The following is an 18777-nucleotide window of genomic DNA, read 5'->3' as shown; positions in this document are numbered from 1 at the left end:
CCTCCTGGTGGCCTCTGGCTTCCCCGCTCCCTCCAGGCTGGCCTTTTCCTCACCCTCGGAAGTTCATCCTCCTTTCCCCTTCCATGGCCTGGGGGTAGAACTGGTTATAATTATAGTGCAATTCTCTTCTTTTTAAGCAAAGCATGTCAGCATTGCCCTATGCCATCATTTTGCTGATTGAACACAAACTCTTTAAAGAATGTGACATTGGTGCTGAGAGAGGGAGAAAGAGAGAGAGACTCCCCTTATCTGAGAGTGAAGTGAGACCGTTGCTTTTCGGGAGGCGTCACTAATTCTATAGGAAAGGTTCCAATCTTTTCTATAGCACTGTACATATGTACACACATGTAAATCACATCTTCAGCTATATTAAGAGACACCCAGTAGATTCAGTATGGCAAATACAGGAGCCACTAAAACACCTCCACGGATTTAGGAACTTAGATTCCTGGGCTCAGTGCAGTGTGAGCTCAGAAGTGTGCTTTCATCAAGGTAAAAGCCCCCTTGTCTAAGTTCCTTTTCCTGTAAGGAGGAAAGTACCACTTGCCACCCACAGAGCTGCCTGGACTGTGAAGACGATCCTGTAAAGGGATCCGTCAGAGGAGCCGAGTTGCGGGTGGATGTCTATGTCATTATAATTCTCCCGTCCGACCAGCACACAGTCCACATCCCAACCTTACAACCGAGTAAGTACGTTTGCATCAGAAACCGGCTTTGGTCCCCATGACCAGGACATTCCCACGGTTTGGCATTTCTATAGGAAGGGGAAATCATAAAGGCTCCAGGGAATTTCCCGGGTGAAAATCACCCATCCTTCCAAACCCTTTGGAAACAAAACCTCCGGCTCCTTCCTTCCCTCAGAACTAAGCCCTTCAAAATCTTGTGGTATTTCCCCAAATACCAGCATTTGGATGGCGACATCTGGTTTCCAGCCCTCCCCGGCTGGAATTTGCTTTTAAAGAGACAATGCGGAATTCTGACTTTTGGAGCCGCCACCCCACGTCTGTGTGGGAGACTCGCTGCCTCCCCTGCCCGGGCACCTGTGCACACTACACAATGCTAGAGTTTCCCCAAATAAGGAATCCGTTTTTTTTTTTTTATTCCTAGAATGCCAATTTCTTCAAAAGCCCTTGTTTCCTCCAGAAGGTGTTTCAGACGTGGTGGGATGCCCGTTGCCCACTTTCCTCAGCTCCGACAAAGTTCCACGGGGAATCTAGATGTCGGGGAGGTTCCCACTGGAAAAGGCCCCTAGATCTTCAGGCGGCTCTAAGGGGCGTACCGGGCTGTCTGGAGTTTCCCTGGGCTTCTTCCTTCTCAGCCCACCGGGACCCGGGATTTGACAGCCAGGCGTCTATCCACGTGGACATGATGAGAGAGGCAGCAGACAGGCCAGGAGAGTTGCGGGCTGGGTGATGCTGACAGTCTGGGGGGTGACGGACTGTAACTAACAGGCAACGGGAAGTGCCACCTGCTCTGGAAAACCAGGCCCCCCCCCCCCGGGCCTGGCTCCCCAAGGCAACTAGATGGTGGGCAGCACCGTGCCACGTCGTGGTTCAGAGCACGGACCCCCGTGAGACTCCCCGCTTTGGCCCAAGACCTTCGGCAAATCGCATTCCTTTCTGAGCACTGGCTTCTGAAGGAGGAGCACTTACAGGGACTCGGCGTCGGCGCACGGCTGTCGTGTTAAATGAGATAATCACAGGAGGAGCTTACGCGATGCCCGGCTTGAGGGAAGCACTGAGGGAAACCAGCCACCAGCGTTCCTCTGCCTTACCTGTCCACCGCGGACAGCGAGCCACTGCGTCACCGGAAAAGCACGCGCGTGTTGCATTTTAACAGACGCGGGTAAACGCTTACGCTGGTGCATGGAAGGGAGTGTCCACAATCTAACGGCATCATGGCAGGTCCGGAAAGGACGGGACAGAGAGCACGGGGGGACGACAGTGACGGCGAGACTGCATTCTGAACGGCGCACTGGGCCTTGCAGAACAATCACGAGACGCCGACTGACCGTTGCCAACAAAAATTACACACAGGACAAACTTCAAAGGTGAGCAGGGGGGTGTAAACAAAAATTGGGGGAAATGGTCAGAAAATGTCGCCTTCGGAAAAGAAAACTGGGCAAAGGCAATCAAACGAGCCCCTAAGCGCCTGCTGTCGCCTGCGGCACGTTCAGCAGCGTGGGCACCAGCGCGCGGCACACGGAGTGAGTCACGGACAACCGCGGCCGCAGGACGGCCACGAGGCAGAACACAGGAGACCGCAAACATTTAAAGCGATTTTATGGTGAATACCCCCAGGAGAAATAGCCAACACAAAAAGAAATCAATAATGGCTTAGAAAATGAACATGCCAAAAAATTAAATCACCGGAAAATTTGTCTAGAAATAACAGTTCTATAAGAAAATTCGTAAAGGCAACATTCATGATATAAAAACCCCAATTATAAATGTCATGCAGGAAAAGAAATTACTCCGATAAAAATAATTTGAGTAAAATAAAAATGTAAATGGGAAAAAATTGGAACTAGTTTAGCTTTGCAATAAAGAAAATGGACTAATTCTTAAATTGGCTTAATAGTGTTCTCAGAAAGTATTTTCTCAACAAAAATCCATCAGTGTTGTTAATAATGTTTCTACTCTGAAACACAGAATTAAGACGTCTTTGGCAGGGAAGGTCTAGCAAGTGGAACTGGTGGTGACACCGTCCTGTCCCCACGGAACTCTTCCCAGGCACGGGCTCCCCGGGAGGGTGCCGAGCTGGGCGGCAGCTCGGCCAGGGCGTCCCCAGGACCAGGAGCGGCTGTGCCACGCTCAGGAGGACATCCAGCCAAGGACCAACTCAGGACACAATGAAAGGTGGACTTTAGTCTTAGAAATGGGGATTGGTTCTGTGTTCTACAAGAAAAGTCGTTGGGTGAGAATTTGACCAAAAAGAGTCGGGGTGGGAGGGTGAGAGAGGGAGAAGGAGGAGGGGGGGGGAGGAAAAGGAGAGAAGGGAGAGGGGAGGGGGAGGGGGAGGGGGAGGAAGGGGGAGGAGATGGAGAGAGGAGACCCCCCCCCACTGTGTCTAGCAGGGTGGTCCTCTAGCAGGGCAGCAAATCGTGCAGAGAGGATAGGTGTTCAGATTTGCCACAGTACAGGAGACTTTTTAAAGACCATCCGTCTTCTTGTTATCTGATCCACCACTGCCAAGCAAGACCACTCCCTGGTGTCAGGGTCACCTTGACAGGGGGAGTTTCCTAAGTAACTGGCCTTGTTTTCAGAGCCCAACAGGCAGACGAGGTGGCCTTTCAGCCCATGGCTGACTTCCTGGCTTTTGCATCCTTAGGGCTGTCGAGGGGCTGGGAAGAGACCACGCACGACGCACGATGCACGTGGAAGTGAGCAGAGGTGGGCCTGCTGCCTTTCTCTGTTTGGATCCCTGGAGAGTCTATCCCCAATTGAAACAAAATGCTTTGATCCCAAACCAGTTGTTTAATATCTGATTGTTCCTGAATGAACTGAAAAAACTGAGTTTTCAAAACTAGTTTCCAAGCAGGACTCCAGTGACCCCCGAGAGACCTCCTTGGACCCCTGCTGCCATTCTTTGCTGTGTCTGTTTGGCTGCAACATACGTTATTGGGAAAGTTCTTTCAGAAAAAATAAGTGTAAGGCGTTTCAAAAGACCTGTAACAGACTCTGAGACACGGTGTCCTCCCCCCTCCTCTGCAGAAAGCTGAAGATGGGGAAGCTGTTCAGATCCTGGCAAATCTTTAACAAATTACCCAGATGGCTGGTTTCACGTTATGATGGGCTTCTGTAAGTAGAGGTATACTACAGGTAATTAGAATTAATAACCCTAATAATAAAAAGTTTCCAAACCTCATTTTTCATATTTTTAGTTAGATAGCACAAAATAAATGTGCTAAGATTCCACTGAAACATAATCTTATTTCCCACCGTGAAGAAATATATGGGAGGGCTCCTTGAGAAGGATCAGACCCGCACCATACCAGCTCTGCCATTCATTCCTGTCACGTTGCAGGTCGCTTTTTATGAGAATCTATGTTTGCAGAAGGGGAAAAGAGAACTGGGTAGGAAAAGGGGAGAGTTTCTCTTTAAAAAATACTACCATCCCCTGAGCTAACCCTGATAAGAACATTATAGGTTGTGTGCCCTTGTCCCCATTTACAGATGACATTTAGAAAGTGTGCGGCCAGCCTCAGGTCACTTAGCTTGAGAGGGGTGAGACTGTCTTCCTCCCTCCTTTTTATTTTGACAGGTGTATTGTGGTCTAACTTACACACCGTAACAGTTATCCATAGTACATGGGCAACAGAATGATTTTAGTAAATTTATTAGCTTGCACAACCATCACTATGATCTAATTTTAGGTCATTTTCATTATTTCAAACAGTTCTGGCAAGTCCGGGTGCATCACCCCTCCCCCTCCCCCAGTCTCGGCCATCACTGACCTGCTTTCTGTCTCTAACGATCTGTTCTTTCTGGACATTTCATATAAACATCCTGATGTAAATACAGTATGTAGTCTGTTGATCTGGACTCTTTCACCGCATAATGTGTTAAGGTTCATCCATGTTGTAGGACATGTCAACAAACTTTCCTCTTTTATTGCTTAGTGGTGGTCCATACATGGATACACCATGTATTTATGATTCATCAATTTCCCCACTGATGAACACTGAGGGTGTTTAGCATTTTTGGCTGTTAGATATAATGTACATATCAGAACATGTATTTCCATTTCTCCTGGTTCTATACCTAGGGAGAGACCTGCTGGGTCCTATGGCGCCTTGATGCTTAACTTCTTAAGATTTGTTTTAATAGCTTTAAAATGGATTGCGGTAAACTTTTTATCCTAGGATTTCAATATCTAAGGAAAAATAAAGCTATTCATCTCAACATATGTATCACAACTATATATGTTTGTTATGCTATAATAAAGAAATTCTCGCCTGGCTGGCATGGCTCAGTGGTTGTCAACATATGATGCAGGAGATCTCAGTTCGATTCCCAGTCAGGGGGTATGTGGGAGGCAGACGATCAGTGACTCTCTCATCATTGATGTTTCTGTCTCTCTCTCTCCCTTTCCCTTTCTCTCTCTAAAATCAATAAAAAAAAATATTTTTTTTTTTTAAAAAGAAGAAACTCAGATCCTACGCTAGAGAAATAAGACAGTCATCTAAGATGTAAACTTTCTAGGCTTGTACTATGGAAACCAGAATCAGGCAATGATGATTATAAAAGGGTCAGAGAACAGGCACTGACCACAGACCTTCATGACTAACTGAGGCACCTGGGTTTCATGGAAACAGAAGAAAACAGATCTCAGCAGTGGTGCCTTGGTTGGTGGCACCACAGCCTGCCTCAGGTGCACCAGTCCTCACCTTACCTCCGAGCACTTTCCATCCCACCTGCTATTCAGGCCATCCTGCAGCAGAGTGAATACTTTGGGGACTCCTCTCTGGCTCCTCGTCACCATCCAGCGCCCTGCCCCCTCTTGGCCTCCCACCCCAGCCTGGCCTCCCACACCCTGGTTGTGCACAGTGGAGAAGGGACCAAGGCCAAGGGCAGACCTTCAGGTTACCTATTTGCCTTTCCAGGTCAGCAGCTTCATCAGGTGTGGCTCTCGGAAGGACTCCGGGGTCGCTGAAGCTGGTGCGGAGCAGGGTCCCCATCACAAAGAAGAACAGAATGCCACCAACCACGGGAATGGCAGGGGTGATTTTCACTGCCAGATACGGGCAACTGCCAGCAGGTGGGGAAGGCAGGAGGGGAAGGGAAAAAAAGGAGAGATAATGTCAGTCATCAACAGCAACAGTAAGCAGTCTCTACTTTCCAAGAAGCTAACGGTTTCTTTGGAGAATTGAATTGATTTCCATTAAAAATTCATCTATGCTAAGCATTTACATTTGGAGGGGTCTACCATTCTCTCCTGCAGAGGATTTAACCCGTCCTCCCCCAGCCACAACAAGCCAGGCCCTCTGCCCCCACAGTGCCACCCAGCAAAGACGCTGGCGGAATGGAAACGGTCCGCTGGTACGATCAGTGCCAGGTGCATGGAGCGGTGCCCTGCGCACAGTAGGCACAGCTCATGAATCTACGTGGTCATCCTCCCTCCCCGGGAACTGCCACCAGCTTAGAACTGGCGTCTCCTTGCTGGATCACAAAATGCTGAGAACCGCAAATTCGCCCTCAAAAGGCAAAGAAACCCTACTATTTTTCAATATTTTGGAGTTTATCTATTTAAAAGATGGTAATGAGCTATGGAAATGAACTTGCAGGCCAGTTTCCAGAAAGGATTAAAGGGGATTCAGTGGCTGGGATACTATAACCTGCTGTTTTTCAAGAAGGCTTGAGCTACCGTTGATCAACGTGGCCCAACTCATTCTACGAAACCCCCTCACTGTCCTTCAGCCCAGGAGCTGACTAGCAGCAAGGGGCCCTTGGGACAGACTCAAGTCTATGCCAGCCGGGCTCAGGACAGCTTTAAGCGCCACACCCTGGCCCACTGTCCCTGCCCCTTGACACCACAGAGGGAGAGAGAGACCAAGTGAGAATTAGCTCAGTGCCTGGAGCTGAGTGAAGAATGGGATCTGTGATGATCGTGGTCATTGTATCAGAAGATACAAAGAACTTGCTGTGGGGAAAACATATATATAAGAGTGTCTAACCTAAAGAAGTCTCCTTTGGTAAAGTCATCACTTAAATTTATAAATCCAACTAAGTTCGCTCTGTGTAAAAAAAGATCATTGCTTTTCCTTGAGTGTTTCAGGCAAATACAACATAATTAATACCCTTCAGAAAGACTGGGCTTCCAGTCTTTCTAAAAAGTTTGATTTTATGATCCTAGGTACTGAAAAGCTCCAAGTTAAAAAAGCTTCAAGTTTAGGAAATTGGACAATAGCACTCAGTGTATCCTCCTGGATTTGTAAAGGGAATATTGTCCTGCATCTACAAGTCCTGACAATGAGAGAGACTTTTTTTCAAATCCTCACCCCAGGATATGTTTTCATTGATTTGAGAGAGAGGAAGGGAGCAGGAGGATGGGGGGGGGAAACATCGGTGTGAGGGGGAAACATTGACTGGCTGCCTCCCATACACGCGCTGACCACAACCTGGGTATGTGCCCTGATCAGGAATCGAACCCGCAACCTTCTGGGCTATGGGACAGTGCTCCAACCAACTGAGCCAGCTAGCCAGGGCAAGAGCCTAATGCAGAAAGCACAACTCAACTTGAGACACAAAAGTCCAGTCAGGAAACGACCATCTTCCCTTTAAGGTTCAATAAAAAGTGACGATAAAAATCCCATTCAGACTGCATCGAACTCGGACTCCAAGGCGGGGCTGCCTCCCAGCTGCACGACCTGGCGCAGGGCAGTGGGCCATGGGCACAGACACCTTTTCAGGGCGTGTCTATATGTTAAGTGGGGCACTTTGGACTTTGACGTGGAGCTTCTATGAGGAGCTGGGGTGAAAGATCAATTGCTTCAAGTCTACTGATTAAATAAATCTCTGCGATATCAACCGGGAGTTAATATCGAGGAACTCAGACTCTAGAAGATCATTAAAAAGTATCTGTGTCATAAAATATGACATTATCTTTGATACGCTTGCCACATAAAAAGCAACCTTACGCTGTCCGGAGCCTTGGGCATGGCCAGCTCACCACAGTGAGAAACCCACAGTCCACGCTGAAGGCACAGCACTGACCCTGGCATCACCAGATGTCAACTCATAGGTATCAGCCCTAAAATATTTTCTTTAGTCTAAAAGAATCTACCCTAGGTGGACTATTTTTTTTTTAATGGTTAGGAAAATGACCAGTTGTGTAGAAGAGAATTTTCCAGAATTTAAATTCAGCATCCCCAGAAGAATGCCTGTTTGGACAAAGGCAGAGAATAAGGCCAGTGTTGTTCCTCCTCAACATCATCAACGCGTTTGAACAGGAAACAATCGGTACAGTTGCTCGGCGACAGTGTCCAGGGCGCAGCTGCACCGCGTGACGCTGGACCAGCCCGGGGGACGTGGTGCACCTCGGGTGTCTGAGCTGTGGTTTATTTAGTGCCACGTGGCTTCTCCGAGGACAGACACTTCGGTGCTGCTGGAACCCGCCCGGGCAGGTGGTTTAACAGACCTTAGGTTCCCGTGTGTTTGCTTTTCCCTTTTGGGTTGGAAACGTAACTTGGCTGACCTCACGTTTTGCCTCCTCAGACAAGTCAGTGAGTAACCCATGTCCTAAACGGTTTCTGGTTGTCCCAAGGGCACTGCATGGGGGCCGCCCACTTCTCCAGGCCGAAAGTCCCAGAGGCCTCGCTGTCACTTCTCCCGCCTCTCCCCACCTCCCACAAGGAAGTCCACTGCCCCTGCTAATACCTGGTACTCAAAACTCGAGAGGAACGCCTCTAAGCCAGGGCCGTGTCCCCTGAAACGCTCTCATCGCAGAGACGCCGTGGCTTAAGTTATTGGTACTTGAGCGTCTATTCATTTTCTCAGCCCTTCCAGGAAAAAAGGGGAAGAGCCCAGCGGACGAGTGGACGCTCCTCCCCTCCCTGCCGGCTTCTTCTGGCTGTGTGACCCGTCGTCCAACGTGGAGGAACCACACGTGAATCTGAAATACGACTTCCTCCGCCTCCCTTTTAGGCCTGCTCTGCCCCCGCCCCTGCCCTGCCCTGCGTGAGGACTCAGGAGGGTACCAGGACTTTTCCCGTCACGAGATGAAGGGAACAGGAAGTTCTCCAGTCACATCAAGTAGCAAACGGTCTCATTAAATTTTTTAAAATTTATTTTTTTAAGGAAGAGTTTAACTGATTTTTAGAGAGAGAGGAAGGGAGAGAGAGAGAAAAACACTGATGTGAGAGCATAACATCAACCAGCTGCCTCCTGCAGGCCCCCGCCAGGGACTGAGCCCACAGCCCAGGCACGGGCCCTGACCAGGAATCAAACCTTTTGGTGCAAGGACAGAGACGAAACACAACCAACTGAGCCACACCGGGCAGGGCCCAACAGTCTCATTTAGGTCACTAGAAGTCTAACGACCCCAGTGACTAGAGGACACTTCCTCCATGCACCCATCTGGCCACGTGCAGTTTCCGGCCCTCCGTGGCTCAGGGCAGGAAGGGGGCTGCAAAGCACCGACCTGAACGGCTCCGTCACGGGTGGCTTCGGGCACTCCAGGTCTACCAGATGTTTACGTCTGGCTCTGAGTTCTTCAGAAGCGCCCACGGAGCCCAAGTGCATGGCCTCCTAGGTACCGCTGCCCTCCTTCCCCTTCCTCCTCTTACACAGAGACGGGCACCCTCTCCCTGCCCAGGGCCCACCCCCACCTCTCTTTGCCTCCCATTCCTGTCTTCTCGAGAACCCGGACTGCACTAGATTCCTTGGCTCTGGGCTTCTCTCACTTAGGGGAACTCGCTTCTCTGTCTTCCCAGCTTGCTGGGTCCTGTGTTTCTCCAAACAGGCGCAAAGCTCTGCCCTGTCCAGGAGGCTTCCCAGGCTGAGTTTAGAAGGAGTGGCCTCTCCTTGGTTCCCTGCGTTGAGTGTGTAAACGAACATGTTCCCAGCATTAACCAGAACTTGTAACTCCTCCACGCTCTAAAGTTCCAGCAGATGAAACACCTCATGTTGGTACAACTTTGTACAATACCAGGTGCTCTGTGGCAGTCCCCTGTCCTACCAGCCTCTGTGGGACAAAGAACCATGTTAGTTTCTCCTTAAAATTTCGGACAACGCCCTTTACAAAAGCAGCAGAATTCCCATCCCAAAGCAAACCCTGAGATCAGAGCCACACAGACACCTTCAAGCTGCTGCTTAGAAAAGCAATCGAGTCTGCAGTCCTTCTGGTAAAGACAAGGCAGCGAGCAGACTCTGCCCACGACAGATCGCTGGACCTCCGAGTGGGAAACCTGAACCCTGAACCCTGGCAGGGCGTAAGGGCCAAAGCACTGTGCGGAGCAAAGACAGGTCCTAGCCGAGTTCAGGCCACTTGCAAATGGCTCCTCCCCGTGTCTGAGCAATTGTGCTGGGATCTCCATCCCCAGTGCCATCTGCTCGGAGCACCCCTTCCCCCAAGGCTCTGGATTTGATACAAGCTGAGGATGCAGCTGCGAAGCTATAAACACCAAGTGGAGCCCTCTTTCTGTCTGAGGAGCTGTGACCTACGTACGGCCCAGGGCCATGAGGAAAACGGGCTCCGGTCACCTCAGTCTTCATAAAGCCAGTGGGAAAGTGACAGGGAAAACACGAGACTCTGAGAGCATGTGTTCTCATAGCAGAAAAGGAAGGAGCTATGGTGGCAACAGACCAAATCAATGCTCACAGGACGAAAGCCTTCAGGACGGTCCCCTCCTACCGTGCACACCCCTGCGAGCCGCTTCACTGTCGACGTGATGATTGAATGTCTGTTATAAACTGTCAGCTCACGGGGCACTGAGGTAAAGAAAGGACCTTCCAGGAAATAAGTACAAATGGAGCACTGCCGAGGACTGGAAGGAGTTTTTTTCAGTTCCAATAGCAACCTTCTCAAATCCTTAGGAAAAACAGTTATATGTGCTTTGATCTTTACACATGAAGAGTGGGCCTGTTTTCTGGTGCTATATTATCTGAGACCATGCAATTAGTGTATTTTGTCATTAATTATGACAAAATTATTTTACCATCAAACATATACTGACATCCCAGAATCAATACTTTCAATAATCCTGAACTCACATTTAGAGACTGTCTCGCATGTTGTAATTTGCTGAATGCATGTTTTAAACTGATTCCTTGGACCAAATCCTAGGACTAAATTAATTTCTTAAACATTTCAGATAGGAAACCTGGATTTCATTATCGGGTAGCTAGGTCTCTCTGTTTTTCCACAGGACATTCTTTGGAGGAAGATTAGCTTTCTTTAAAAACAAAAACAAAACAATATTAACAAGATGTAGCAGAAACATTAAAACCAAGTGGCCTTTGGAACAAAACATGGAGAATCGTTTTCCACATCAAAATAATTCGAGTCGTCTGTTAATATTCTGCCTGCAAACGGACACGCACACACAAATATCCTATTAATTGTAGCTTGGGACCCATTACTACAACATGGCCTGGGGCTGATATTTTGTTCTGTGCGGTACATGTGAAAGCATAAGCACGCGAATATTTTTCTTTATACATCAAAGTGAGGTCGGTGCCCTGGGCAGTGTTGCTCAGTGGTTAGAGCATCAGCCTGCACACCAAAGAGTCACAGGTTTGATTCCAGTCAAAGGCACGTACCTGAGCTGTTGATTTGATCCCTGGCCTGGTCGGGGTGCAAGCGGGAGGCAACCAATCCATGAGTCTCTTTCACATTGATATTTCTCTCTCTCTCTCTCCTTCCTTCCCTCCCTTCCACTTTCTCTAAAAAAATCAATGGAAAGAATATCATCGGGTGAGGATTACCAAAACAAAACAAAACAAACAAAACAAGGTCAGCAATGAAAGTTTATACCGGAAGCTAAGCGGCCTGGCCTCACTGATGCCACAGAGGGTTTCTGAGTTGCACGAATCACAAAGTTAACCTATTATTTTAAATTTCAGAGTCTTTAGTGTGATGCATTTCCATAATAAACAGTTAAGGCAAATGGTCACAGAAGGAAATAATCTGAGCCAATGACTCACATGTCTGAAATAATAACAGAGTAGCTCTGTGAAGAATGGGGGTTGTAAGGGTTGTAATAAAAACGATCTCTCTCCTTTTCGTACAAATCACTGTGAAATAAATGTATTTTTCATTGATAGGCAGGGATATCAACACCATTAACTTTATGATTTATTTGTTCCTTAATCACATACATAGAAATGGACCATTATAGGGCAAAGACAAACACATTCCTTGGAGACAAATAGAGGAGAAAGGAGATGCAGAAATAACATCCACTCACAATTCTACAATGGAAAACAAACAAACAGATGGTTTCATAAAATTCCTAAGAGTGGCATTCCCCTACAAGACACCCCACGACAGCACACAATGTTTCCAAAGCCCCTTCTTAATAATCACACGTAATGATGAATCTACCAATATTATCGGGAAGGAGGGAATTTAAATAAATAGACCCAGGGACCAAAGGGGGAAATATAACAAGAAAACTGGAAGGAATAACTCCGACCCAGAGAGAAGAGATGGGTGAAGAGTGGAACTCTGTTTAGATTTGTAGACTATAAAGATGACTCACCACAGCATCAAAAGCTCCACAGGCTCATTTTATAACAGTCTCCATCTATTTTCTCATCTGACAACTGCAGCTTTTAGGTTCACTAAGGGAAGAAGGGAGGAGAAGCCCATCCTACTGCAAGAGGACAGTCCCGAAGAATCTGGTTTTTCCCTGCAGGCCTCCCAGCTGGCTGCCCACATACCATAGGGATGTCTCCAGACACAGCCCAGTCTTGCCTGAAGCCTGCAGAGCTCCCATGTAACAAAGTAGCGTCATGATTAAATCTGGGGCCCCCACACCACCCAGATAGGCCCAGTTAGAGACAGAGAACCTGGGAATCTGTAATTTACAACCACAGGCTTCAAGCCCAAGTGTGTAAACAGCCCAATATACCCATCTACCACTGACTGTGTGCAAGGGCTCGGAGGGAAAACTGGTGTTTCAAAGTTTTTGCTGAGTGATTTTGAGTCTGATTCAAAATTTCTGGAAGCCAAAGGCTTCTGGCTAGTGTGTAAACAACAGGGGGAAAGCCAGCATTTCTCTGCCCCCAAACTGGCTCTTTGGTATCGTTATATGAGTCGCTTATATGCTGTGGATATCAATCCCTTTTCGGATATTTCATTTGGAAATAGATTCTCCCAGTCAATAGGTTGCCTTTTTGTTTGTTTGATGGTTTCATCTCTGGGCAGCAGCTTTTTAGTTTGATGGAGTCCCATTTGTCTTTTGTTTCCCTGGCCCGAGGATTGGTGTGTCCAACAGGTATTACTCAGACTGATGTTAGATAGTTTACTTCCCATGTTTTCTTCTAGGAGTTTTACAGTTTCAGCCTTATATTTAAGTCTTTAACCCATTTTGAGTTTATTTTTGTATATGGTGTAAGACAGTGGTCCAGTTTTTTATTCACTTTTGCATGTATCTGTCCAGTTTTCTCAACACCACTTGTTGACGAGACTGTTGTTACTCCCATGTATATTTTTACCTCCTTTGTCATAGGTTAATTGACCATGTGTGTGGGTTTATTTCTGGGACCTCTATTCTGTTCCACTGATCTATGTGTCTGTTTTTTGTGTGCCAGTATCATGTTGTTTTGGTTATTATAGTTTTGTCATATAGTGATCAGAGTGCATGATACCTCCAACTTCGTTCTTCTTTCAGGGTCTTTTGTGGTTCCCTATAAGTTTTAGGATTATTTGTTTCAGTTCTGAGAAGAATGGCATTGGTATTTTGATAGAAATTTAGCCCCTGCTGTATGCCCAGTGCCAAGACACTTCCTGTTGGCTCTCGAGAAATACTTGCTAAATCGAATTTAATAGAATCACCAGAGCAGACCTGAGAGTTCGGGGTCCACAGTGTGTGTGGTGACTGTCAGATGATTTACAGCAAAGATCATCGCGTAGCTGAAAAGCGTAAAGAAACCGTGTATGGGGCGGAGCAGACACTCCTTCAGTGCACTCCCTGCTCCTGCTCACAGCGCTCTCCTACCCACAGCCCCCTCACCCTACTGTCGGGGTCCATTTCCTCCCATTCCTGGGGGACAAAGAGGGCCACATCCTTCCTTTTGCACGGGAAGAAGAGTGGCCAAGTGAACTTTCCTGTACGCTGTTTCCCTAAGTTGAAGAGGAACTGAAGATTTGGTTTTCCACATACCCACATCACAAGCCTCTCAGGGTCACTAACAGGACAAACGCGGGCTGGCAGCAGCCGACTGTCTAGGCCGCACTGCACGTGACTTCGGACGGCAGAGCGGCCTCAGCCACAAGCGCACAGAACAAGGCAGCGCTCGTAGGGGAGACACCGTACTTTGAAAAATAATACATGGAACTTACATAAAATGGAAATATGATGCTTTTGACTAGAGAAGCAAAAGGCTACACATGTATTTAAGAACGAAAATGTTCCATTTCCCAAAAGGAGGGAAATAAAAACAAAATAAGGCAAGCGATTAACAAGGCCGAACCCTCTGACACCAAGCTGGGGGCCAGAGCACACATCTGGCAGGACAGTGAACAGAATGACCTTCTGCTGATTTCTGTCCCCTTCTCAGCATTCTCCAACAGATGATTCATTTTCCCGTCCAAAACACTGCCCATGGTATTGACTATTCTCCTTGTAAAGTGCCCTTGTACTAAAAAATGCTGAAGGCTCGCCCCCTGCCCGAGGCGGGGAGGCGCCTACGTGTAATTATCAGCCCCTTAGGAGGCAGGGTCGGAACAGACAGGCACCGCGGGAGGCCCGCCCTTGCTAGGCCACCGACGTGGTCACACAGCGTTTAAAGTAACACGCAGCCAGACAGGGAGGCTGCAGGGAGAAGACGAAACTTTACCTTTTTTAATTTATCAAGAGCCTATGCTTCGAGCAGTTTCACAGATATTGTTTCCCGTAGTCTCTGCGAAAAATCCATGACCCTGGTATTATTGAGACGGTTACAGATGAGGAAACTACGCCCTAGGAGGCTCATTAATCAGACTGAGGCAACCCCCTGGTAAATTCAGAACCAGAATTCAAGTCGGATGAGCACATCTTCAGAGCCACGTGCCCACGGCACGTTCTCTCAGTTGTGCCACAGTGAAGCCTCCATTTCTGATTGGTTCTCTCTGCATTCTCTTGGTAGAATATAGTAACAGCTGTGTCTGTTGTCACGTTTTTATAATGATCTTCATCGCTGTCATTATATGTAATTAAGAATGCCTGGAACTTGATTTAGCTTGACAGTGCCTTGCCCAGTTTGGGGAGAAGGCAGGCTCAGGAATCACAGGTGACGGCACCTCTCCATGATGGATCGTCAGCAGATGGGCAGGAAAGGAACAGATTCAAGGACCTGCCAAAAAGACAGCTAAGCCCAGGATGCAGGATCCTGACTGCTGTGAGCAGGGGCTGAGGCTCGACTCATGGGCAGAGCAGCAGGAGGTGGCTGCTGTCCAAGGAAAGCTACAACCACTAATGTGTGGGACACAAGGGAAGGGACACAGGCCACATTTTGGTTTCTGCACCTCTAGGGACACACAGGGTCTTCCACTGCTCAGAATTCATCAGCTCGCAAGTCAAGAATGTTTCTCTTGGTCTCTGCTTCCCAATTCCACTTGATAAATAACATGATTTCCGCACAGAGCAGGGTTTGGACCCTGAGAGTCCCTGGTAACCACGCTTTGAGGCTGAATGGCGAATACTGCTCCTGTGACTTCAAAACACATTTATGCCACACAGACAGCCTGCACTTGACTTGCTTTGATACTGGGAGGATTCTGATGGGCATAAAGCTAAAGCAAATCTCTCATTTGTGAAAAAAGAGAAGCTTCCTGAAATTTGAAAATGAGGCCCAAGGAATAACTTGCTTCTGGGGGACGAGGGCAGGGGAGCCAGTGCGGAGGGAATGTGCTGCTCTGATGCACACCTGCCCAGCAGGCGAGACCAGGGACCTCAGGAGGATGCGGGGTGGTATCAGGGAACACCAGGTAGTGTGAATGTCTTCCCAAATACTACCAAGCACAATGATAATTCTTTTTATGAAACTCCTAGAACCCACTGGAAAAAACTGAAGACGACCACATGTTGTTGACCAATTCATGCCTTCACCAGCCCCCCATCTAGTTGCACTTTTCAAGTATATTTTCTGGGGTTAAACATTCATATTGTCCCTTCAGTTTTCTTTTAAGCCACAGACTTCTGAGATAAACATCTCTTTGGTTCATTTTTAAGCAGAACAGGGTTCCTGAGGACCGCCCAGTGGCAAACATGACCATTAGTTAAAATTTAAAAAGGGGAGGTGAAAAGGCAAAATCATGTTCATTATTTCTGGGGGAAATCACAGAAACAACCTTAAGGGACAGGGTGGAGTGACCTCTGGGAAAAACATTTAATGAGCGATCACCAACAGGGACTCGGGCCACGGAAATCAGGCCCAGCTGTCCTGGTGGAATTTTTGGACAATATTATTGCTATGAAATATACAACAATGACATGACTGCCACCACATCCTTGAAATTTCCCAAGCAGATGGCAAAGCTGGAGCACCACCCGGGGAGCTGGAGAGTGAGACACAGCAAGGGAAAGTGTCAAAAGGTGGCTCAGACTCAGACCTCATTCACCCAGGGCTTGTGCCACACGGTGCAGTTGGTCTAAACAGCAGAATTCATGAGCCCAAAAGAACTGTGAAGTTCTGAGGATGGTCTGTTACGTTTCCAGAGACAATTGCCTGGGAGGACTGTCATGTGGCTGCCCAAAACCATCACTGCATGTCTTAATGATGTCAAAACGCAGAAGGCCAGCAAGCAGGGACACCGAAAAAAAATAAAGGCTTTTCAGTGCTCTAGCTGCACCTCCACGCTCAGTGGCAAGATCTTGTGTCTAGAGTGCTTACTCTGGTCGGTTCTTGAAGAATTTGCAACCAGAAGTTCCCACCAGTGTTGACAGGCTTTTGGAGTTGTCTAAATATAGCAGCTTGGCAAAACTGTGTCTCTGAGGAGAGTTCTTGAACAGGACCTCTGGGAAAACGCATAAACTGAGCCACGGAGCACCAGTTGCTGTGTTTCTACAGATGAGCTGAGACCCTGCCTCTCCTCCAGAGCACACAGTAGGTAGGTTTCTAAGAATCATAAAAATTAGCTTTCAGTGACTTTTTTAATAGTAAAAAAATTATTTTTAAATGATTTTGGCAGCTTTTGATATCAGAAAATAAATAATTTCCTTAAAATCTATACCACCCAAAATGAGGGGACCGAATTTCTTTTCCTAAGCCTTTATGTCCTACGTTAGTTATTTCTCTATGATCACGGAAGCAAAAAAAATGGGAAAAAACAACAGGGCCATACAAGCTGACTCCGTCCCACCTGACGAGAGCTGGTATGAAAACCAGTGACACTGCTCGTGAACACAGGTTCACCGGTTTTTCTTTAACATCGGAATTTAATTTGAGATTGTGTATCAGGTCTAAACTCGAATTGTCTGATGGTAGAGTTTCTAAGTTTTAGCTGTGAAAGGCACTTTGATAGGTCCAGCTTCTGACATAATATTCATATTTATAAACTAACATATAAATGACTAGGTCCAGGGACCTGAACCAAAGACTGCCTATAATTTTCACCAAGTCCTATGTGTGGGTATTATGACTGGTGATGAAACAGAGTCACTAAGCAACATGTCAAAGGTCATCTACGTCGTAAGTGAAAAGGGCAAATCCATCCAGGACCACCTTGTGCCAAAGCTGGGTGTCTGCGCAGCCCAGCTCTGTGACTTTCAAGTGCACCCTGTGATATGCTCAAGCAATCTTCGGGTTAATTAGGTTAATGCAATCATCTCAAAACTTCCCCTTTGTTATATGGCCTTAGCGTTTCTAAAGCACCCTTCCCCGTGTGGACTGGGAGGTTTGATCTGTCAACCGAGGAATCGCAGCTGCTCCGAGTTCCCTGCAGGGGAGGGCGTCGCTGTGGAAGCCAGTGGCCCACGGCTAGTCCACGGTCAGCACCTTCCTTCCTGAGCTCCGCCTCTCCGGGAAGCAGGGGACCTCCTCTCCTACCTAAGCAGCCTCCTGCTCTGAAGCTAAGGTGCAGAGTGGAGACCACGGGACTCTTTTACTCCAGGCTTTCTGGAATTTTCTGAGCCCATACTCCATGGTGGGCCCTGTGCTGGATCGCTGTAACTCTCACTGAGCTACGATGCCTGAGTCCAAACTGTAAAACCCAACAAGAGACCTGACTCACGGCGTGGGCTCTTGACCTCCCCGGTCGCCACTTCTCCACCTGTAAATGAAGTTGGGCTACTGCCCCCCACGGGCTCCTGAGTCCGAACGCTCTATGCTTTAAATTTACATCTGCACGTACATTTGTCTTTCCCGCCCCGCCAATCCAGCTACACGCTAGTAAACAGTGCAGGGACATTTTATGTGGACTTGAATGTATGTGTATTTGAAATAGTGTGATTATAAACATGTTAATAAAGCTTCATTTTATGTGCAAAAATCCAGATCCCTCTAAATTAAAACAAATTATCAAGAACCATATCATTTTAAAGTTGGCAGGGAATGAACTGTCATCTATCTTACATACTGCCCCTCCCCTCGAAGTGCTCCTTCCCAGGCAAACGAAATACCAGCCAACTTTGATTCAGCATCCTAGAGCCAACATGTCTGTTCACGTCCAGAACACATGCAAGTGATCTTGGCGACTATCATGTTATCTAAAGATTTACTGTTATTATAATTTAAAATCTTTAAAAAACATTCCATAGAAATGTTTGCATGTTCATTAAGAAGTAGGTGCTAGGGCTGGTACTGGAAAACACTAGAAAGTTAATAACTTTGGAAAGAAAGTTACAGATTATAAAACACTATTAATATGTGCATATATTGTGCATTTTAAACATTTTGCTCAAAACAAGCTAAAAAATGTTTGTAGATTCATGCTTTTGAAGACAACACCTCCCTGTGTAAAAACTTATTCCTATGGAAAATCTTGTCTCAAATTATATGCCTTTTAAATCATGAGGTCTTCAGGAACTCATCTCTTGCATAAGCCATGACTAACACGTCATCTCTAATTAACTGTGTCCTAGTAGGACTTATGTGCCATGACAGCTGGGGAAGAAAGACCTAGAAGCAGAGA

General features: G+C 47.2%; 1 protein-coding gene across 5 annotated transcripts in view; it reads right to left on the bottom strand.

Annotated features, from left to right (window-relative positions):
* The window catches only part of ZDHHC14 (zDHHC palmitoyltransferase 14), a 151088-nt gene that overhangs the window by 56732 nt on the left and 75579 nt on the right, over nt 1-18777 (bottom strand). For all 5 annotated transcript variants that reach the window (XM_081139898.1, XM_081139900.1, XM_081139901.1 and 2 more), the window contains one exon: nt 5590-5750. In XM_081139898.1, coding sequence (XP_080996024.1) covers nt 5590-5750 — 161 coding nt within the window. The remainder of the gene's footprint in view (nt 1-5589; nt 5751-18777) is intronic.

This window comes from Miniopterus schreibersii (genome assembly GCF_964146895.1).
Source record: "Miniopterus schreibersii genome assembly, chromosome: 6".
Lineage (NCBI taxonomy): Eukaryota > Metazoa > Chordata > Mammalia > Chiroptera > Miniopteridae > Miniopterus > Miniopterus schreibersii.
Note: the sequence above shows the minus strand (reverse complement) of the source record. Positions and strands in the feature narration are given on the sequence as shown.